Here is a 22,329-nt window from a genome sequence, read left to right on the forward strand (position 1 = left end):
CAACTTTTCCTTTGCACAGAGACTTGGAACTAAAACTGACCAGACAGGAATTTGTGTCCCATGAGACTGGTTTCCAGTTGTACAGATGAGACAGCAAGAGAGTAAAAGCTCACACAATTTTTCCACAGAACACCAATCTGTTAAGTATAAATAATCTGCCAACTAATTGCTGTTTAGCCCCACATCTGTATAGAACTACCATTTAATCTTAACTCATTTAGCAGCCCCCCAATATATTAACACACATGTTGAAGCTTAGCAAGGCATGAGTGAAAAAAAAAAAACTTTTTTAAATTGTAGGAAGCATAAGCCTAACTGAGCTTTGTCATGCTGACAGAAAATAAGGTGACCAACCAGAAAACACAGGAGGTGAACCAACTTCAAAAAGCACATAATTAGCAAGGCTCAGAGCAGAGGTCAGAAAGCCAGCTTGATTAAGTAATGTGTCTCAGCTGTTTATAACCTTATATGGAAAGAGATAATTTCATATTAGCAAGATACATTCATTTCCCCCCCCCAATCAGTTAATTTAGTATTAACAGTATCCAATTACTTTATACAAATTAAAGTGATTTTATTAAGTGTTAAGATAACAAAGGGAGAGTTGTGTCCCAGAAGGCATTCCTTCAGCCACTAACCTTTGTTGATACTGAGTTTACAATCTACAGATTCCCCAAAACCATCCTGGAAACTTACTTGTAAGTTAGTTAAAATTTCTCCTGTAGCAGACTAGCCATCTGCTAGTGGTCTCCAGAGTAAAATTAATTTTTAATTTAATAGCAACTAGACTGAAGTTGGGTTTTTTTTTGTTTTTGTTTGTTTTTTTGTTTTGGTTTGGTTTTTTTTGTTGTTTTTTAAATTCATTGCCTATCTATTCAGAGCTCATATATTTCTCACTGCTGTCTTATCTGACTTCTTGATGTCTTATCTGCATCGTGCTGCTCTTTATTCACTTATTTCCTCGTGCATCCAAGATTTTCAGTCAAGTTGTCTTTGTCTCAGGTGACAGCCCATCTCTCCAGAGTACCCTCAGCTCCCAGCTGGCGTACTACAGCTCTTCCCCAGGCCAGCGACGAGAACACTGAAACACCGAGCTCGGGAGAAATGCTCTGAATCTGTGCTGCATGCCCATCCTCTCATCTGAGGCATAATCACAGGAGTAAAAAAGCAAGCAGTCATTTCCACCAGTCATACCTTCCACAAGCCCATTCCTGCCAGCCTCCATCTCACACTCTGAGGAGCAGCTGTTGAAAGGTAACAAATTACGCCAAAAGGTGCAGCATGTCCTAGCATTTAAGAAGTTTGGCACTGCTACAGCTTCTGCTGCTCATGACTTTGATAAGCCACACCAGAGGCACAGATCAGTGTGATCAAAGCAACATCTAATTTAGAGGAGCACAATTTCTCTATCACGGAAAATTAAGGGTGTTTTAGCCTGACAGCCCAGTAAGACAGAGGAAGTAATTTCCCCTGTATCTTCACAAAACAAAAAAAGAACTTCCATTCATTTCTCTTTTTTCCCCTGTGCATTTAAACAGAAGCAAATTAAAAAGACAAGTGATACGCACAAGAAACAGAAAACCAGATAAATGTAATGATACCCTTATTCTAACTTGAGTGAACAGCAGCGTTCACATTCACGAGTCTGAATATTCATTAAACTGAAGAGTCATTTTTAACAATCTTGCTTGTTACATGTGTGACCTCAGGTATTGCTTCCTGCATCCTACTCATACACTATGCTGCAATCAGAACTGTGAATTTCTCCATCAGTATAGTACTCACATGCTACTTACACATTATTTTCTAATATTATTCTCATTTTATCCTGCAAGAACCACGGCAAAGACAATACATCAGTTTTCTACACTCAAAGCCTCATGTGACATTATGGAGTGTTTCATATGGTCAAAGCACAGTGCCTGCTCAGCTGCATCTGCCTTTACAGCTGTACATCAGAAATTCTGCAAATCAGACCCAGGGACATCAGCAGCAGAGGAAATACAACAGTGAAGTCTAGTGGAAGAAGCCTGTCCCATAACACACATGAAACCAGTTCTTTCAGACAGCACTTAACTACCTTAATTATGAATGAGAAAATTTCCTTCCTCTTACAGTTCTACTTCGCTGTCCAGTTTCTGCCAGAAATGGAGCACAAGATCTAAGCTCTGAGCCTTCAGAAAAGGTCAATTCTGTGTAACAGGAGAAAACCTAGTTTTATGGGGAAGAACAGCATGCAATCATTTAAGTAAAAACAGTATTAGAAAACATTTATACAAAGGAAGCAAAGCAAGACTACACAGCAACCTCTGTACTGGACCAAGACATACAAAGTTCAGAGTTACTGTTTGAAATCGGGTTTTCTGTGCAACTCAAGGGGGGAGAAATGTCTTCAGAAAGGATGGAGAAAGGTCCTTAAAAGAAAGAAATTAAAAAAAAAAAAAAGGAGAAAAACAAAACCAACCAACGAACAAAACGCCTGGAAAACACAAATTCCACTGTGCAGCATCATGTTTACACCTCCAGGGCTACCGGTAGTGAGTGTTAGACCACAGGGCTCCACTACAGAGATTTCTGAACTGCCTGAACCACAACATTCATCACCTGCTCCACTGGCTACAGCTGAAGGAAATAAAATAGATGCTTTACCAGTGAATCTCTGCAGTATTTGGCTGTCACACATGGGTCAACTTTAACTTGAGGCACTTCACATTGCCCATAGCTACATTTAACACCGCACCTCTGTGCAAATTATGAGTACTAAATAATATGACACATGACAGCAGTTACAAAGGTCTAGGTAGTGGAAATTGGTTATGTGCAATCAGGGAACTTCAATTTTTGTCTTTTATTTTACTTGAAGTCAAATGTAAATCACTCTCAACCGATACAGAACGTTACCGTTTACATAAATATATATATATATATATATACACACACACAGACACTGAAAAAAAAAAAAAACCAAACCACACACCCACCACTGTCTCTTGCTTCAACTTCTCAGAACCCAGCAGACATTAACTACAGAATTTTACAAAACTGAGATAAGACTAACAGTTCTGACAACCTCCTCAAAGTTCTCACAAAAAATAACTTGCCCCTACATAACCTGTGAGAGCAGACCCACCAAGCTTCAGAGATTCATGAGAAATAATCAAGAGAGAAGCTGTTTTTTTTTAAGTAAACATTTGGAAAATTGATTTCCTGAAGCAGGCATCAGGTCATGTGAGGTAAAGCCATGAGACCACCACCAAGAAAAATGTACCCAGCCTTTCAGGCAGCACTTCAGTAGCTAACAGCCTGGGGACTACCTGCATTTTCTCTTAGATTCTCCCCTTTGCACAGCTAGCCTGCCTTTACAGGACAGATGGGGGCACAGAACAGCACATCGTCCAGGGCTTCCTTCTTTAGTGTGAAGAACAGAGGTAATAAAATTTGTCCCAGGCTTAAAAATATTTACATTACTTGAGACTGGTGCAGCCTGACGACCTTCAGAGAGAGTTACTCCAATAGGAACACGTCCTTTAGTAAATCACTCCATTAGTTATTCAGTTTTACAAGTTTATGCCCAACTTAATCTTGGATTTGTCTGCCCATGAACCAAGGAGTCTTGTAGTTAAAGCCGTTCCCTTTCTTGCTCATGAAGAAATACTTCGGGGTAAAAAAAAAAAAAAAAACAACAAAAACAAAAACAAACAAAAAAAAAAAAGATTCCTACTTTCATAACCACATATTAACAACTGCACTGAAGAAGATTAGAGGTCCAGCTACCTGGGGTCCTGGGACAAGTGGCGAGCATTCACAAGAAAAGAAAAGCTTAAGTAGAGATGATCCTTCACCGGTGTTAACCTCCTGCTTTACCGCAACTGACGGCTTCGGGCCATCCTAAACGGGAAACTACATCCAGATCACTGTGCTGAAAAGCCGTTATGCCTCTCAGCGCCCTGTCAAGAGTCTTCTGAAACAATTTATAGCCGCGGCCTCCACACCACCACGTAGCACCGGCTTCCACAACTTCCACGGCGTCGCGGGCGACGAGAGCAGCTTTTTCCCTCCCCCCCCCGCCCCGCTCCACCCTGCGCGTTACCTGAGAACTCCATTCAACCGCGGCTCAGCCCCCTCTGCCCCGCCAGGCCTCCCCCCCAGGGGCGGCACTGCCCACCCCCGGGCCGGGCCGGGCCGGGCCGGGCCGCCGCTCCCTGTCAGACCCGGCACCGCGACCCCCCCCCACAACGCGTCGCCGACCGACACCGCACCGGCGCCCCCCCACTCCGCGGCCCGCCCGGCACCTGAGGGGGACAACCGCTACCCCCGCACACACAGGGCCGGGGGGGAGCCGGGACGGTTCGGGCTCGGCCCCGGGGGCGCTACCACAGCCCCCCGCCCCGCACCTACCCGCCGGGGCAGCGCCCCGTCCCATGCCGGCGCCGCCGCTCCCGCCGCCGGGCGCGCTCTGCCGCCCTCCCCGGCCGGCCCCTTCCGTGCAGCGGGCGGGGGGCCCCGCCCTGGAGGCGCGGCGGCAGCGGGAGCGCAGGTCGAGGCCGGGCTGTGAGGGGGGCGGCGGCGGAATGGCGGTGCCCGCGCTGAGGGGGTGGGGGGAGGAGGAGGAGGAGGAGGAGGAAGACTGTGGGCAGCCCCCCGCCCCCGCCGCGCCCATCCCTCCCCTCACAGCCGCCGCGAGTAGCCGGCGGGGCCCCTCGCCCTCAGCGCCGGCCCGGGCCAGCCGCGGTACAGCAGGACTCGGCGTCCCCGGCGAGGGTTTTTGTTTTCCCTCAGCCACTCGAGAAACCCGGCGACGCCGTTGCTTCATCTCCTTGGGCTTCAGCGCGTTTTCAATTCTTTTTGGCTGGAGGCCACGGGTGGGGCCCTCCAGCCAAAGCAGCGTGGTGAGTGCCACCGGGAAAAGGTGAAAATGAAGAGGGAAAAGAGCCAAAGTGCAACTGGAAGGCGAAGGCAGCTGCCGCGCCTCAGGGGCTAGGCCTGGAGTGGGCCTTGCAGTGATAGTGCGTTTTGCTGCGCTGCGAGTTGCGTTTTCATGTTGCAGTTATCAGGGACGGTGTTGGGGTAGGAGGTGCCCAAAGACGCCAACACATTTGCTGCAGGTATGCCTTGTGATATTTAGACCAACCGTGTGAGGGTCTTTTTGTAAGGCAGCTTTGAACTCTTTGGTTGCAGAAGCCTCTTCCTTCGGTCGCACACACGCACACCAACCTGCTACTCCATGCTCCCTCACGGCTTACAGGGATAGTGCAAAATCTCAGCTGGAGCACATCAGATTCGTCCCTTGCACCTCCACTGTATCTCCCTCTCCTACGCAAACACATGCACTGTCTCCCAGCACTTCTCCCTAGTACCTCCCTTCTCGGGCACGCAATCCTTCCCCAGAAGTCAGATACAGATGCCTCCCTTTCGCTGTTTCTCTTCATTTTAGTATATTCTAAATGTGCTAGAAATCTTCCAGTATTTTCTAAAAGCACTAGAAAACATTTGACAGGAAAGTCTCCCATGAGCTCCTCTCATTCGGTTCTCAGAGATGAGGGAAGCAACCCGGTCATTCACAGGCCCTTAGATGCTTTTCATTCTTCCTCATTTCTCTGGAGAAGAAAACTGAACTGCTTCCATGGCACTAAATTGAAATAGCTCAGGAAAAAAAAAAAACAAGTTACTGGTCAGTGCATGTGGGCAACAGCCAAAGGGGCAGATACCTCCCTCCCAAACACTGATCTGAGCCTGTTTCTTGGGTCTCTTCCCATCTTGGCCTCACAGGTCCTTTGCCAGTGGCACGGGACAGGATGTGCACTGGCTCGCCAGAGATGTGCAGGTCCTTTGTTGTAGGACTGGACATCCCAGCACAAGCACATGAGGGCAAGGGACTGTGAGTGTAAAGCCTAGTCCACAGCCAAAGAGGTATTGGTCAGGTGGTAGGAGAGAGCTGCACTTCAGTCATGTTTTTTTAAACAGTTGTGAAGGATTGAACAAAATTCCAGTAACATAGTTAAGCATTAACTTGCTGCTACTTAACCTGTAAATAGTAGCATGGCTGCCTGCCTTTCTGGGAAGTTCAGAGCAGTTTTGCTCAGTGGACACCCAGAGTTAAATTAGAAATGTTGATATGCATTAGGAATAGCGTACAAATACTAAAATGCTACAACCTAAAAAAAAACCAAACCAAACCAAAACAAACCCTTATAGACTTTACTGTGCACCAATTTGCTTGGGCTAAGTGACACACGGAGTATGAGAAACGAGCCTGAGCTAACAAACCCAGGAATTACAATTGCAGTATCATCTTACCTTGACTGACTGGGGATTAATTTGGGTGGGCAGAAGCATCTGCTGGCTGTCTCAGGAAGCCTGGTGTATCTCAGTTATGGTGGTTATGTATCTTCCAGAGACTCATGAACCTTTTCTGTCTTTCACCCACTCCCTTTCAGGAAGTCAGAGACGTGGCAGAAGCGAGGGGCTGCTGTTCTTGCCTGGAGAAGCTGGAAATCCTTCGCAGGTGATGCGCTGGGCTGACTGAATTCCCGCACTGCGCCCTGGTAGGTCTCAGCAAAGCGAGTGAAAGAGCTAGGCGCACCTAGGAGCACTTCGGCATGCGCTTTTACTTTGAAGACTTGTGGGGTTTGGAAGCCAGAGGAACTTTCCCCTCCACTTCAGCTGGGCTTGGATGAGAGCCCCAAAGAACACACAGTAACCCAACATTGTGAAATTATGAGACATATTAGAGAACACTCATATTTTCTTAGGATCAAAAGAGAGGCCTTTATGTAATACTTGGTACTGTTGGGGACTAGGAATGTCTGCTTGGTTCCATGATTACAGGGTAAGTAGTAGCAAGTTAATGCTTAACGATGTTCTTGTAGTTTTGTTCAATCCCTCAAGGCTGTTAAAAAAAAAAAAAAATCCAAACAGTGGAAAAAGTCTGGAGTGGTTTTATTACGTGACACATGACTACCACCCTGTGATCCAGTGCGCTGCCCTCCAAAACGAGATGGGTGCTCTCCGAAACGGGGAGCCTGACAGTCTGTGAGTGAAAGGGGAGATACCCCATTTCTCGCCCACCCTGCCTCGCACACCGCCACGCTGCTAAAGTCGCTGCCTGTGCCTGCCCTTGGGCGGTAGTGAGTTACAAGAAGCCAGTGCTCGACTCTGCTAAAAATACGCTTGCCTGGTGCAGGGCTGGCAGGACAAAAGACGCGGGGACGTCGCGTCCTTTGCAAACCCAAACCCGGGCTCTTGCTGCCACCGACGTCAGGCAGAAGCACGCACAGCCGCTGCTCCGCCACCGCTTTGCGGTGAGGGGCGAGTAAAACCTTTTGCTGCTGCCCTGGAAGAGCGGCGCGGCTTGTTTTTTGGGGTGCAGTGGAAGGGGGGGGGAGCGGGGCAGCGTCCCCTCAACTGCGTGTCGTCTCCCCCCCCACTGCAAAAGGCATCGGCAGTTCCTAAAACCCCGCTGTGTGCGTGAGACGGGGCGCTCGGATTTATCGCTGTGCCAGCCGACGTGGGAGTTTTCCCCCCTCCGCGGCGAAGCAGGTCCCGCCTGCCACCCCACGGGTGTTGGGGACAGAGCCGTGGGAAACGCAGCCCGCGCAGCCGCTGCGCGAGGAGAACCCGCGGGCGGTGGCCCCACGCAGGCGCCGGGCGCTCGCGCAGGCGCGGTGGTGGGCGGGGCGTGTGTGACGCGGCCGGGCGCCTGCGCGGTGGCGGAGCGGCGGCGATGAAGGTGGCGGTGGCGGGCTGCTGCCATGGCGCCCTGGACAAGATGTACGAGACGTTGGAGCTGCTGCAGCGGCGGCACAACGTGTGGCCCGACCTGCTGCTCTGCTGCGGCGACTTCCAGGCCGTCCGCAACGAGGCTGACCTGCGCTGCATGGCCGTGCCCGCCAAGTACCGCCACATGCAGACCTTTTACCGGTGAGCGCCGCAGCCGCTCCCTTCCCCTGCCCCGGCTCCCCGGCCGCGCCGCTACGGCAGCTCTGCTGTCTCCGCAGGTATTACTCCGGTGAGAAGAAAGCCCCGGTCCTCACGGTGTTCATCGGCGGGAACCACGAGGCGTCCAACCACCTGCAGGAGCTGCCTTACGGAGGGTGGGTGGCGCCCAACATCTACTACCTCGGTAGGTTGGGTGCCCCGGCGGCGTCTTCCCCCTCCAACCCCCTCGCCCCGCCGTGACCGGCCGCCCCTCCCGTCTTTTCCCCCAGGTTACGCGGGCGTGGTGCGGTTCCGCGGCGTCAGGATCGGTGGCATCTCGGGGATTTTCAAGTCTCACGACTACCGGAAAGGTATGGCGGGCCCGGCGGGCGGCTCTGGCTGTTCCCCGCCGCCTCCGAACCCACGGAAGCCTCGCTTGGCTCAACGCGCGGGTTGCTCGGGAGGCGGGAGCTGCCTGGCGACCGCAGCAGGAAGCAATGCTCCTCGTGAGGGGTGGTATTGGAACCGCCTTGATTTTTCCGTGGCAGTGTCCTTTTAGCTTGCAGAGCAAGACTCTTTAGTTTTCCTTGGGTGAAACAGTCAGTTTAGAAGCGTGATATTGTGCAAACGTATCGCCCTGAGCTGAGGCTTAGTGTCCGTACATCTCGAGGTCGGTTCCTCCTGGTTGCGTGTACATGTCTTCAAAAGTTCTTCCTTGGAAGGGTCTCCACAGGCGGACAGAAATCTTGCCATAGATGTTACCTGATGTCAGCAAATAGAAGATAGTTCCGTCGTTCTGATCTCCTCAACACATGAAATAGTGGTCTTTAGCTTGAAATTACTGTACAGTAATACTCTCTTTAGTAACGTGCTGCTTCAGAGAAGCTTTGCAGATGGTTTTCAAGCTGCAAAGTACTGAACTAGTTTTCTACAACACCAGTTTCTGTTTAATGCCTACCAGTGCTAATTAAATTTGTTGTTATCAAGCATACAGTTTGTAGGCCCGAGTACTGCGTGTGGAAGGTGAGACTTTTTTTTGACAGTAACGCTACCTACTAATTAAGTACTTTTTCCTGATCATTCTTAAGAGTACATAGCAGCTCTGATAGGCATTCAGGTTTCTTGTCCCAAGGCAAAGTTGGAGACTGCGTTTCTCTTGACAGGGTGCACGATTTCGCGATTGCGCTTCCTGAGTGCGTGGTGCCTCTGGGCAGTTACAGGCATGTTTGAGTTGCTGCTGAATCTGTTAAGCTGTAGTTTCATGGTTGGTGGCAGCACTCTTGAGGAAACAAAAAATCACAGCCTTGGTGGCCTGAGTCTGATCTCGGGTAGTGCTTTGTGATCTTTTAGTTTATACCTCTTTCTGAGTTGTTATATCCTAACTTATGTTCTGATCACTAACTACTCATCGAGGTTTGCTCTGTCCTCTCATTATTTTGCTTGTTCCCATCTACCTTATGTTCTTTGGCTGTGCCAGCATGATATTAGCAGATACATATGTTTCATGGCTGTGCAGCAAACAGCTCTCTGTCTATGTTATTGCGCATGGCTGTGCAGCATGACTGTGGAGGTAAGGGGTATGGGGAAGTAACAAGGGGTGTTATCTCACCAGAGAGGTACAAAACCTCGTTTGGGAATTAAACGTGTAAATCTTTCTGCCAAAAGTTAGGTGTTTCAGACAGGTCCTGGGTTTTAAGTACTGCAGTCAAACTCCTGTTTTTTTTCTTTCCACAACTGAATTAGTGTAGTCTCTATATTTATGAAAATAAGACAGCGTATGGAAAAAATACTCGTAGATGCATTTTTCCAACATATTTGCCTCACATAAGAAGTTAGTAGCCTGTTGCTATATACAGTATATATACTGTATTCCCTTCGTGTAAAGGGAATACAGTACCGCATTTGATGATTGTCAGCCTTGTATTTGGGATTGCTCCAGGTGTCTGTATGACCTCGGGAAGCTTGCAAAGAGTGTTAGGAGGAATTCAGGCAACTACTCTTTTTTTTTTTTTTTTTTTTTTTTTTTCCCCCCCCCGATGTTTCAGGCCACTTTGAGTGTCCACCATACAACCAGCAAACAATTAGAAGCGCGTACCATGTGAGGAATATCGAAGTCTTCAAACTCAAGCAGGTTCGTGAAAAATCTATTTTTATAACCAGCAGTAAATAGTTTTCATTAGTTTAGAAATAAGAGGTTAAAGCTACTCTGAACAAGTACGCTGTTGGATAGCAAATTTTACCAACAACTCCTAGCTAATCTGGACAGGCAATTTTATGCTGGGTGTTATTTCACTGTTGTTCCTGCTGAATATCTCCTCCAACGCTTTGCTTAGCAGTGCAAATTTGATCTGAATCAGGCACAAGTGGGAGTGTTGGGTTTTTTTGTTGTTGTTTGTGTTTGGTTTTGGGTTTTTTTTTTGGTGGTTAGGTTTTTTTTTTTTTAATTGAATAACAATCACAGAATGGAAGGTACTCCAACTATACACCTCTGTTCCAGCTTTGTTAGCTTTAGGAAGATGGATACTACCTTGTCTAACATGCAGGCTGGTTGGTACAAAGCTAACTAATCAGTATTGAACCAGCTTAATAAGCTGACCCCAAATTTCTGTGATTGAAGTGTTTTTACTCCAGGGCGAGAAATTCAAAGGACAATTAACTTTATTCCTGAGCTATTGCCTACTCCCTGCTCTGTCACAAGGGCTACTCCATTTGGCTGAGGTTGTGGTGTGAATACCTGTGTTTATAAGCACCATGTCAATGACTGTTCAGGTTGCAGTTGCACACTGAAGTGTTTGGTAGATATAGGGATGCTGAAGGGAGGATGAAGGTCTGCTGTCATTGTTAAGAGTTTGATGCATTTCACTTTCAGGTTCTTATTAGTTGGACTTGGATTTCATCTAGAAGTGTGTTCTTATACAGCGGATGGAAATATGCTGAATATTGAACCAAGGCATTGATTAGACTTCTGAGGGGCGCTTCCTTTGAGGAGGAATATCATGCTTAGCCATTATCCCTTTTAAACAAAGCTTTTAAAAATTTCATGAGGAAGATGCTGCCTTTGATTGTGTGTAGAGAACTTCTATAGCTGTAACTTTTAAGAGTCTTCTTCTGAGTGCCTGACACTTACTGTGATGGAATGATCTCTTTTCTAAGGCAGTGTATATATATAGCACAGCTGACTGTCCCAGGAAAGTGTAGTACAAACCACGAGGATGGGAGTTCCTTGACAACTTCAAAGGCCACCTGGAAGATGGGGCTCAGGGGTATACTTACATACTTGGAAAGGGAAGCTGTTTGTTACAGCTACCTCCATACTGATCTGAGGTAGAACACATTACACGTGTTCCATCTTGTGCTGTGGAATTTCAAAACTTCTTTATCAGATGTGTTTTATTTATACCGTATGCATTTTGGCTTGACAGTTAAAGCGTCCAATTGATATATTTATGTCGCATGACTGGCCAAGGAGCATATATCACTATGGAAACAAGAAACAGCTTCTTAAAATGAAATCTTTCTTCCGTCAAGAAGTGGAGAGCAACACATTAGGAAGCCCTGCTGCTTCAGAGCTTCTGCAGCATCTGAAACCCACCTACTGGTTCTCAGCACATCTTCATGTTAAATTTGCAGCTTTTATGCAACACCAGGTAAAGGGCAGGGATGGAAAATCGAGAATGTATGTATCCCAGTTGTGTTTCAGAATTCCAGTGCAGGTAACCATGTGCAGAAAAGCAACTTGTTAATGTTTTTGCTCTGTTATTAAAACTCGCCTTAAGCTGCAAAACATTAAGTGGTGTTCAGACTACTAGCTTGTGTAACTTAGAGATGTTATAAATCAGTGGTGTAACTACCTAATCTTCAGGAACAGTGTGAAACGGCTAACATTACTGCACTTGAAAATTCTTAAGTTTATAGAAAAGCACTTTATTTCCCACTTTATTGGGGAAGGAGGCAGCTTCAAAACAAGGTAATAGGAAGCGACTGAAAAGAAGATGGTAGTTAACTGGGGATGGGAGGATGCCTGCAGTAAGGCTTGGCAGATGAAGTTGTCTGGTGGCCTGGTAAAGCCAAAAACCAGCCCCTGTAGGTTGAAACTTCTCTTGGCTTGAGTTATTCCTAAAAGTGGTGTGATGTGCTACTCCTATTTGCAAGATATTTGGCTGTAAAAATGTAACTCTAGACCTTCTAGACTCAAGAAGTCTGTCACCAATTATGTCAAAGTTTTTCTTTTTGCCTCAAGCCTACTTGTGCCGTGGTTAAGGCTGAAGTGTGACTCCAGCTTTATCTTGCTGTCATCGGCATCCAGCTCCCTGTTAGACTGCCAGTGACGCCTATCTTTCTCTTTGTCCCTCCATCCCTTTCTTATAATCGCATGTTGATTTTCTATTTCAGAAAGTCTTTCTATATAAACTATACCTTTGAATCTCTCTCTATAACTTGTTTAGTATGGTCAAATTTCATACAAATGCTAATGACTCTGTTAATACCATTTGTTTCCTAGACAAACTCCGAAGAAGAGCTACCAAAAGCAACAAAGTTTTTGGCTCTGGATAAATGCCTGCCGCACAGAGACTTTCTGCAGGTGATGGCCATGTGCAGTGGATTTTCACTTTTTAAGTACTTGTCTGGACTGCTAAGTGCTGTGCTTAGATATAAGCTGAAGAATAGTTCTGATAAATGGAGAAATTGGGAAGAAATTGGGAATGATGTAGGTGTGGAATGGTCTTTGTGTAATACTGTCTTTAAATAAGCAGACCTTGTGTCCTGTCACTCAGGCATGGTGTTTGCTTATTCCTACCATTTCCTTCCACCTTAGAACAAGTACTTGCCTTAACTGAGGAGTAGTTAACCTGATTTGTATTTCCTCATGTGTTTTTTTTTTTTGATCAAATGTGAAACCTAAGAAGAAAACCATCTTGGGACTCTTCTTTCATAGTTAATTTGGGTCAGTTAGTGCCTCTTTCTTCAGATCTGGATTCGTGAATTCAGATAGGATTGATTCCTAAGTTGAGTACTGTAATTTCCTTACAGTATTGTGAATTCCAGTAGGAATTGGTGCGACTTCTGGGAGAATGGCTCTGCTTCTTTTTGTTTGGTGCACATTGGCTAGAAAGGACAGTGTAGCAAGGGCAATGTAGGAGGTCTAGGTTGTGGCAATTTTCCATGTGAGTACCAAACTGATTTGCCAAGAGCAAAACAATGTTCATGTCTGTGGGCTGTGTCTGCTGCCTGGGGTGCCACCTGTAAAATCTCAAATGGATGAATCTAACATCCTTTGCAGCAGAGGGAGCTGCTGACAGCATGTTCTTCAAATGCGATAAAATGTTTTAGTGGTCTTACTGTAAAGTAGTTTTTATTTGTCAACTTAAAGGGAAGATGGTTCATTATCTGTCTGTCCTTTGGATGTGTGGTGGGATCCATTTGCGCTAGTAGCTACCTTTGAAGATGGGAGAGACTATGAGGATGGGATTTTGCTATGCAAGGGTACACACGGGTGCTACTCTAAACTTAAAATCCTGGAGCAAAACTATCTGGAGTAGTAGTACCTCCTGCAGCGTGGTGATCCACCTTTGTGTAGCTCTGATTTAAAGTGCAACTTTTTTTTTTTTTTTTTTTTCCCCTCTAAAACGGCATTAAAAAGTTGAACTACTTTCAATGCAGAGTTATTCTGACTAGTGCAGTTTGGCTAAACCTGGTTTGATTCGCGTTAATGTCGCTGAAGACAAAGTGATTTGGATTTCAATTCATCAGCTGTTGAAAGAATTTAAAAACATTTTACGCTAAGTTCATTGCTGTGCTAAGAATGCGTGTTTATACAGCAGAACAAATGTTGCTATTAATTCTGTATGTATTTTTGCTTAGAAGGCGACATAAATTTAAGAGTAGGCAAATTTTGGTTTCTAAGTTGCATAACTGTCCAGTAGCTGGCAGTAGGGAGGAGGGTATTCGGCTTTTTAATTGCTGTAAGCTAAAATACAGAAATACCTTTTTTACCTTAGTTGATTGTCCTTTCTTACTCCCCTTTTGCTATAAACTTTTATGTAGGGCTAACTTAAGAGGACTTGTTTGAGAACAGTAGCTCAGCGTACTTGAAACTTAATTAAAACTCTGTACCATGCAAGCAACACTTCAAACTTCTAATTCTCTTCTGGTGTCAAGAGAAATAGTTCATCTGTTTTCTGTTTTTTTTGAACAGATAATAGACATAGAGCATGATCCTAGTGCAGGTGATTCGCTGGAATATGATGCTGAGTGGATTGCAGTCCTCAAGGCCACCAACAGTCTTGTTAATGTGACTCAGAGCTCATGGAATATGCCTGAAAAGAATGGTCTCCATGCAAAGTAAGTTGCATGCAAAGTAGAGAGGAAAGCATGATTTTGCTAGACTGGAAGGAACCTTATTTTAGAGCTGTGTTTCTCTGTTCTACAGCCTGTAATGCCCACAGGACTTGCTAAATGCCTTGGAAAACAAAGGGGATCATGACAGGAGCTGTACACTAGAGCGTACAATTTCTTTATTGCTCTGCACAGGCAGTTAGTTTTGTTTTGCAAACTTCTATTACAGTTTGATGGGGGAAAAAAATACAGGGTGGCTGATAATCTTGCCAGTTACACTGTCAAGCTGAAAATCAGGCTGGATTATGGCGGTGAGCAGATGAATGCTTATTGAGTGGGTTGCCATAATACACAAATCCTTGGTGTGGAGGAAAGGGCAATCTCAGTATGGATCAAAGGCAATATACTTTCATGAAAAGTCATTTGAGAGATAGGTGTCTGTTGTAAGATGAACTTGTTATCCACCTTTAAAAGTTTCTCTTTGCAGTGGGAACAGGAAATACCTTTTGACTAGCTGTGTTTGTTTTAACTTTATACGCTTACTTAGGTGGGACTACAGTGCAACAGAAGAAGCCATTAAAGAAGTGTTAGAAGAGCTGAATCATAACCTCAAAATTCCTTGTAACTTCACATTGACAGCTGCTTGTTATGATCCCAGCAAGCCCCAAAAACACTTGGAACCAGTTCATACCATCAATCCACAGACCACTGAGTTTTGTGCCCAGTTTGGCCTCATTGACATCAATGACAGGATCCAGCAAGCTAAAGAAGAGGGCTCAGTACGAGGTGAATATGAAGAGGAGGAGGAGGAAGAGGAGATGGACAGTACTGGGTCAGCAGAGGAGCCCAGTGAGTATAATACAGATAATTCTGGACTTTCATCCATTAATCCAGATGAAATAATGCTGGATGAAGAAGGTGCCGATGAAGACCTGAGTACATGTTCTGTAGATCCTTCCCCTGATCACCCTCCTGACTTTTCTGCAAGTTTCTCTGACATCCGGATCATGCCAGATTCCATGGCAGTATCGTCTGATGATGCTATGGATTCCACTAATGAGGAACTGGAGAAATCTGGTGTGAGTAAGCAGGTGGAAGAGAAGAGCTTAAATGACAGACCACTAAAGCGCATTGGTGGTAATGAAAATGGAAACAGTGGCGTTAAAAAAATTAAGAGAAGGAATCAAGCTATCTATGCTGCAGAGGATGAAGATAAAACAGAGTAATACTTCATATGATGTGTATATATATAAGTTCTCTCCGTACCTTTCAATGGGAAGGTGGTGAGAACTGTGGTGGACCACTCGTGCTTTTAATGTTACTTGATCTTATTCGTGTTACGTTCTTAGGCTGAAGAGGCTGTATGTACCTCTCGCAAAGAGGAAGATTTATCTGAATTAAACACCTAAGTCCGAAGCAGACTGTTCCAACAAAGTACTTTGTCAAGGATTTAAAGCTCATGTATAATCAGTTGATTTTGGTTATTAGTGTATAGTGCATTTCTTCAGCTGTACCGCTATTCAAGATTCACCGTGCTTGTTTAACAAGAAAACAACTCTTTAAAACTATAACTCAAGTCAAAGTGGGAGGATGTTTGACTTACAAGATGGGATGATTTGGTTTTATCTTTTTTGTCTTGTTTTATATTGAACTTTTAATGCAAAGTAGCATATGCAATAACTCTGTGAAGTTTGAAAATTGAATTCCCATGGTAAGAAAACAGCAATAGAAGAGTGAAGATTTTTGTTTCTGGTGATATTCATGCCATAGAAAAACTTCATGGTCAAAACCAAAACAGTGTGCATTGTCCAGTATTGGCTTTTAATTACAGTTTTGATAGGGAACCAAATCTCTTAATTTGAAGCATGATAATTTTATGGGGATCATGGAAGAGTGCATCTCTGTTCTTAAAAAATCACTTGTGTGCTGTTTCTTAAAACTTGAGAACCATGTCTTAAAATGAAAATGCAAGTAGTTAGGATCAACAGCTTCTAAAATGTGGACATCATCGCTGTCTCAATTTTTACTAATTAAGGCTGCATTGTATTTTCATGTAAGGTGGTTGATGTTTTTAAGTTGCTAGAGACAATAATGCCTTCTGTTATCATTAGTCTAAGTTTTTACCGGTCGCTTCCTTTCAGTGCTGTGTAATTTGCTGAATTCTTACAAGGGGATTCGGCATTTTCCAAAGTACCTTCATAAACTTCAGCAGAGGGAGAACAGGAGTTGCCAGAATATACATCCTCTTGGAAGTTGGAAATTTTCTTTTTACTGTTCTAGCTTGCCCTGAATTATTAGCAAACAAATTACATTCCTTTGGCCTAAAAGGCTGTGAGGATAACATAACTTCCCGAAGTGGTGAAAATGACAGTGTTTTCAAGAACTATAGCACGTCATTAGACTTATTAGTCTTACAGACAAGTTCTGCTGGTGCTCTGTGCTGAGCTTTCAGAGTCCAGGCGGAGCAGGACTTCTCGTGACTGTGCTGCCCTTGAGAGCAGAGGTGGCTCTTGTGTGCTTCTACTCCTCTGAGGCACAGATACTGTGGAGAAGAAAGCATCTGGAAAGGAGGATGGGAACGACAGGGAGCCCTGAGGGAAAGGAATTGGTAAGCGTGAGTTACATAGCAGGGAAATACTTTAAGGTCAAGGCTTCTGTCTTTAAGTCACTTCCACATTCTGGGATTCATCTCAGTTCCTCTCCTGTCAGCAGTTCACTTTGAAGACTAAATGTGTATAAGTATTCAAGATCTAGAAAATGGCAAAATTTAATGCTCTCCGCAGTTCTGATTAACAGCTTTATACTGGTGGGTTGATGCCATTAACATCCTGTTTTTTTTTCCAGAGGATTCCATCTTGTTTACTAAGTTATCAGTTGGGCCCTCCTAATACCGCTCCTGTATCTCTCTATGCCTGCTCATCTGTCAGAACACCCAACAAAGAGAGCTGTGGTAGGATGTGATGGAACATGGGAGGTGTTTGGTGTAACCCTCAGGTTAGCTCAAGTAGCTGTGAATCATTGGCTAGATTGCTGAAGATAGCCGAGTATCTTTAAGGGTCCTGGGTCTGCAATGCTAAAATCTTAAGCATGCCTCATGAGCTGAAGATTATAACGAAAATAAAGTATTTTAAGTATAAATTGCATTATGAACTTGAAAAGTCTCCCAAGAAACCTGAGCATGGTATTCAGCTGTCGAATCTTACATGAACTGGAGGGAAAGATGTATGTTACATGTAATAGATTTTTTTAGGTTGACTTCATATGTTTTTAAAGTAAATTTTTTTGTTGTGCGTCACCTCCTGTCCTCCCCTTTCTGTTAAATGTGTTTTGGCTTTCTAGATAGCAGGAGACTTTGACAAGATTGAATATTGACTTTCTGAATCTTTAAAGATTTTCTTTTTTTCATGAACTATTTCAGAATCCATTGGAGAGTGAGGTAAATATACTTAACATAAATTTTGAGTATGAACCATATCTGATCTGTGTTAGTTAAGTGTGGCCTTTCTTATAGTTGTTCACACCCTCTTTGCAGTGTCCAGCTCTACTGTGTTCTCGTTCATTATGGATTTTTCCCTGTCGGCAAGATCTTCTATGGCACATAGAATTCAATTGAAGCTTTGAACTTGAAGCTTTCCCAGTAAAAAGACCAAATTCTCCAAAAGCTATGCAAAACCACTGTGGAAGGCTGGCAATGTTTAATTGGTTCTTAATATCCAGAGTCTTCAGTCTTCTTTAAAAGGAAGCTTTCAAGTATTTCTGAAAATTTTTGACTTTCTAAATTTTGGCGACTCTCCTACAATCACAGATTTTTCAGCATATGACACTTAGTCTAAAAATGTTTTTGCTGTTGTCTATAAAGTGCTTGAGACAAGTGTTCACCTGCTTTGTTCCAGGCCAGCACACAGGTATTTCGCTGAAAGTATGTCTTTAATCTACTTGGAGATAAAGCAAGCTAAGAAGACGACTATAGCTTTTTCTTGTGAGAAGTATTTTTTTAAAATTAGTCAACTTCGGACAGCATCCCAAAGCATGTTTATTTTGCTCCCATTATCCTGTGCAATCTCCAAGAGCTGAGAAACCTGCATTTCCCTCACAGTAGCAAAAGTTGACTGTGTGAACTCTTACATGTGATGTTTTAACTACCTTCCCCCCATTTACTTTGGGGAGTCTTTGGGAGCAATGAGTTCACTGGATTCTTATCCTCATGCCTCAAGATGTGAAATGCAGAGGGGCTCTCAACAAAATACCAGATGTTACGGAAGTCTGTATCAAAATCGAGTCAAGTCCTGTTTTGTTTGTTTTGGGTTTGTTTTGTTTGTTTGTTTGTTTGTTTGTTTTTTTGCGGCGGGGGGGGGGAGGGCTGTGTGTGTGGGTATTTTCTGCCAAAACCCAAGCCAAAACCAAATTCATGAAAGCAACAGAAACAATGACAAAAAATTAGGAACCCAGACCATCTATTTTAGGTGCAGCAAGGCAGAGGATGGGAAAGGGTACGCCAGGCCTGTAGCCGCTGTGGAAGATGTGCCCAAGTTGATGGTTCACAACTCTCCAGCTCTCCATATGCCTGGTGTGAGCGAACAAAAAAAAAATAAAAAAAAAAAATCAAAAAAACCCAAAACAAAACCATACACCCTCCTCACACTGGCTTCTTTATGTACTGGGAACCCCCCAGAGACCGAAGCAAGACAAGGATGTGTGAGATAGACCTGCAAAACTCCAATTTCCACTAGGGCCGTCAGAATTTGTCAGCCGAAGCGCAACCTGCTTGCTTGTATTAAGGTCAGGCTGTTGTTGGACAGCCGAGGGGCTGCCCAGAAAGTCGCACCAGGGTCCCTGTCCCACAGTCAGTCACCCCGGCGGGGCTGGAGGTGGGAGAGCTGAGGCGGGGAGGAGAACAAGGCGGGCTGAGTCACCTCCATGAGCCGCCAGTGCCTCGGCCGCCATTTTCACACCCCCCCCCCCCAGTCCCCTCAGACCCGGCGCAGCCGCCCCTTCCCGCCGCGGCGGGGCGGCGCGCGAGACAGACACCCCCACCCTTCACCTGCCGCCAGCGGCCGCGCCCTTCCCCGCGCCTGCGCAGCAGCGCCCGTCGGGCCGCGCGCTTCCCGGGGGCGGCGGGAGCGCGTGCGCCGCGGCGGCGGAAGGGGGCAGCGGGGATTTCGGCGTCGGCCGATTCGCTGGGTGCGTGAGGCCGCCTCCCCCCCCCCCCCCCCCCCCACTCCCCGTTCCTCCCCCGCTCCGCCATGAGGCCGTGCCCGCCGGCGGCGGCGGCGCGCGCGCGCTAGCGTGAGGGAGCCGCCGCCGCCGCCGCTACTGCTGTTGCTGCGTTCCGCCAAGATGGCGTGCGTGCTGGAGGCGCCGCTCCGCATGAGCGTCCTCTCGGTGAGTGCCGCGGCGCCGGGCCGTAGCGCGGCTGACGCTGCCGCTGAGGGGAGCGCCCGCCTGCCGCTGGGCCGGGCCGGGCCGGGCCTGACCTTGGTCTTCGCGGGGTTGGGGGGGGGCCGGGGGGCCGGGGCCGGCACCTGCTGGGCCCCTTTGTGTGGTGGCGGGGGGCCGGAGCGGGCTGAGGCGGGCCGCAGGGGTGACATGGGCGTCGGTAGGGCGCTCGTTCCCTTCTGCCATCCCGTCGCAACAGCTTCTTCCCAGAGGAGTTTTTCTCCTCAGAACGGCATTCCCCCTTCTCCTGAGTTCCCGTTTTCGGCGGAGGTACTGGCTCTTCTGAACGTGTTTTTACCTGATGACACGACTTACACTCTTCAGCTACCCCCCTGTAAATGTTTTAGGTCCTTCCAAAACTCCTGTTCAGCCGAAAGAGGGTTCGTTGAGGTTATTTTGAACTGTAATAACCGAACTGCTGCAGGGGAGAGTAGGGTGTCTCGGAAGCGCACCGGGCTGGCGAGGCGTGCTCTCCCAGCCTCTGCTAGCAAGTGGGTGTTGTTTTGGTGGCGAAATGCTGCTGTTCTCCTAATAGCTTCCCGGGATCTCACGACGGGGCCTTGCTGGCTTTTGCTGCAGGGAGGAGGCTGATGTGTTGCATCTGTGGGCAGGGCGCTGGTGTTGTGGAAGGGCGTCTGACAACTGCCGCTAGTTTGCTTGGGGAAAGCTGAGAGTAAGTAAAACAGCCGGTGCCGCTCGCCCCAGTCGTGCGGTGGGACTGACGATGCAAAAGGTGTACCGTGGGTACTGCTTAAAAGAGCTGAGGGTTGGGGCTTTTTTTTTTTTTTTTTTTTTTTTTTCCTTAGAATTTCTTATTGGGTACTAGAATTGTGAAACTGACGATGTTGATAAATTCTTTATTTTTGGGGATTACCCGAACACCTTGTTTGCCTGGATATGAATGCCCTTCTTCTACATATTACAAACCTCATAGCTGACAGGGAGAAAGTCAGGGTATTTAAGCAACAGAAAGCAGGGGGATCTCTGAAGTCCAGAAGATTGTTGCATATAAATATATAGATCGGCTAGATAAGCCTAATGCTGTTCTCAAAAATACTGTCTTTCATTACATGGTGGAAGCCTATCTGTAGAATTTACTTGGGATAGTTTAATAGTATTCCCAAAGAGAAAGGAGTCTTGCTGCATCTAGGTGATGATTTTTCTCTCAGAGTTATGTGAGACCACAGGCAAGAAGCTGCTGATGCTTCTGACATCTAGGTGGTGAAGCAGCAGCAGTATCAGCCCAAGAGTAGATACTTAAAAAAGCAAAGAAGAGTTTTCAATTTCTTTAGAGCTTCATTCAAGACAAATTCATAAGGAAAAAGCCTAGTAAAAAGTTGATTTGGAAAAAGAAGAAGGAAAAAAGGCAAGATAATTGAAATGCACCTCAGCACGTGTTTGTGAGAACCTGGAGGGAAAATTCCCTTCCCCTTTCCCACCCTTGTTTTTTGGAACGCTTGCCATCTCCAACTTTGGATCTTCTTAAAGGCAATAACAAATAATTGGTGCATAAATGTTTAGCTTACAAGCATGGTCCTGTTGCTAAGAAGAGAGTTCACTTTGTCTGACAAAGTAGCTATGGGAACTCTATGGAGAATATTGTGCTGCTGTCCCTGTTGAAGTTGTGGGATAGTATATAGAAGGACAATCTCTAAATTGTATAGATGTGTTACGATAAAGTAAGTTACAGACAAATGTCTTGATGTGAGCTTCCTTATTTTTGAAAGCTTGTTTGTGAGTATGCTTCTTGAGCAACATTAACTGCTTTTATAAACTTTTTTTTTTCAGGAATTAGTGTTTTTTTCTATATAGTAATTACACATACTAAAATTGGAATTTAAGGCAGTGCTGATAAACGAAGTAGATGCTTTTTGTGTGCCCTGTTCTTGAACAGCATTCTGTTAACTCACTTTGTCTCATAACATGTTATTTACATGAAGTACATCATCTTCCTTAAATCACACTTGAACACAGGGTTAATTCTTTGCGTGGATATAGCCCAGCAGTAACACTCTGTTGTATTTAAATATGATTCTGTGGTTTTGCCGCTATCTTGCCTGATAGGTTTTGCAGACTTGTTGCTGCATTAGCCATTCCTGTTTGTCTGCCATTATGTGACTTGATACAAACTATTACAATTCATTTTTTTTTTTCTCCACAGGAGGTAACGGCTAGTAGCCGCCACTATGTTGATAGATTATTTGACCTCGATCCTCAGAAAGTCCTGCAAGGTGTCATGTAAGTCTTCTGAAACACACTTGGGCTATTGGTTGTGCATAGGCTAGGTTTGCTTGAATTTTACTAGAGTTGTATGTCAGGGGCAAGAAGCTCCTTCTATCTTTGAGAAATCTGGTTGGAAAATTTTAATGCAAACATGATAGTATTGTTTTAGTAGACTGTCACTCTGTAGTGCATATGGTTCATAATGCAGCTTTCCCGTTGCCAAAAATGAGGTTAAACATTCTGTGAGCATTCAAATATTTTTTTTTTAAATACATTTCTTCCTTTTGGCCATCTTCGGCTCCTCTTCCAGGTCTGTTGAGACTTTTGTCTTACTCCACTGCCAAGTCAGTGTACCTGCATCTTTTTCCCCTGCTGCTGTGCCTGAATGTTGGCTTTTTTTTTTTTTTTTTTTTAAAA

General features: G+C 45.5%; 3 protein-coding genes across 8 annotated transcripts in view; 2 read left to right on the forward strand and 1 right to left on the reverse strand.

Annotated features, from left to right (window-relative positions):
• PPP2R3A (protein phosphatase 2 regulatory subunit B''alpha) overlaps positions 1-4,550 on the reverse strand; it is a 58,639-nt gene extending 54,089 nt beyond the window's left edge. Inside the window, exon 1 of the mRNA XM_042798930.1 lies at positions 4,399-4,550. The gene's annotated coding sequence lies outside the window, so the exon portion shown is untranslated. The remainder of the gene's footprint in view (positions 1-4,398) is intronic.
• A 3,141-nt stretch (positions 4,551-7,691) lies between these two features.
• Positions 7,692-17,548, forward strand: DBR1 (debranching RNA lariats 1). 2 transcript variants are annotated; one of them, XM_042798722.1, is made up of 8 exons: positions 7,692-7,920; positions 7,998-8,093; positions 8,208-8,288; positions 9,963-10,048; positions 11,340-11,564; positions 12,419-12,499; positions 14,114-14,259; positions 14,801-17,548. In XM_042798722.1, the coding sequence occupies exons 1-8, from the start codon at positions 7,752-7,754 to the stop codon at positions 15,477-15,479; spliced, it is 1,563 nt and encodes a 520-aa protein (XP_042654656.1). In that variant the 5' UTR covers positions 7,692-7,751; the 3' UTR covers positions 15,480-17,548. The 2 variants fall into 2 exon arrangements, with proteins under 2 accessions (XP_042654656.1, XP_032848432.2); XM_032992541.2 differs by having other exon boundaries at positions 7,698-7,920; positions 7,998-8,122.
• A 1,816-nt stretch (positions 17,549-19,364) lies between these two features.
• Positions 19,365-22,329, forward strand: part of ARMC8 (armadillo repeat containing 8) — a 76,913-nt gene continuing 73,948 nt past the window's right edge. For 3 of the 5 annotated variants that reach the window (XM_032992598.2, XM_032992601.2, XM_032992600.2), the window contains exons 1-2: positions 19,365-19,635; positions 21,851-21,927. In XM_032992598.2, coding sequence (XP_032848489.2) covers positions 19,591-19,635; positions 21,851-21,927 — 122 coding nt within the window. In that variant the 5' untranslated portion in view covers positions 19,365-19,590. The remainder of the gene's footprint in view (positions 19,636-21,850; positions 21,928-22,329) is intronic. The other 2 variants (XM_032992599.2, XM_042797403.1) reach the window with 1 other exon arrangement.

The sequence above is a fragment of the Tyto alba genome, unplaced genomic scaffold (assembly GCF_018691265.1).
Source record: "Tyto alba isolate M040663 unplaced genomic scaffold, T.alba_DEE_v4.0 Super-Scaffold_10, whole genome shotgun sequence".
NCBI lineage: Eukaryota > Metazoa > Chordata > Aves > Strigiformes > Tytonidae > Tyto > Tyto alba.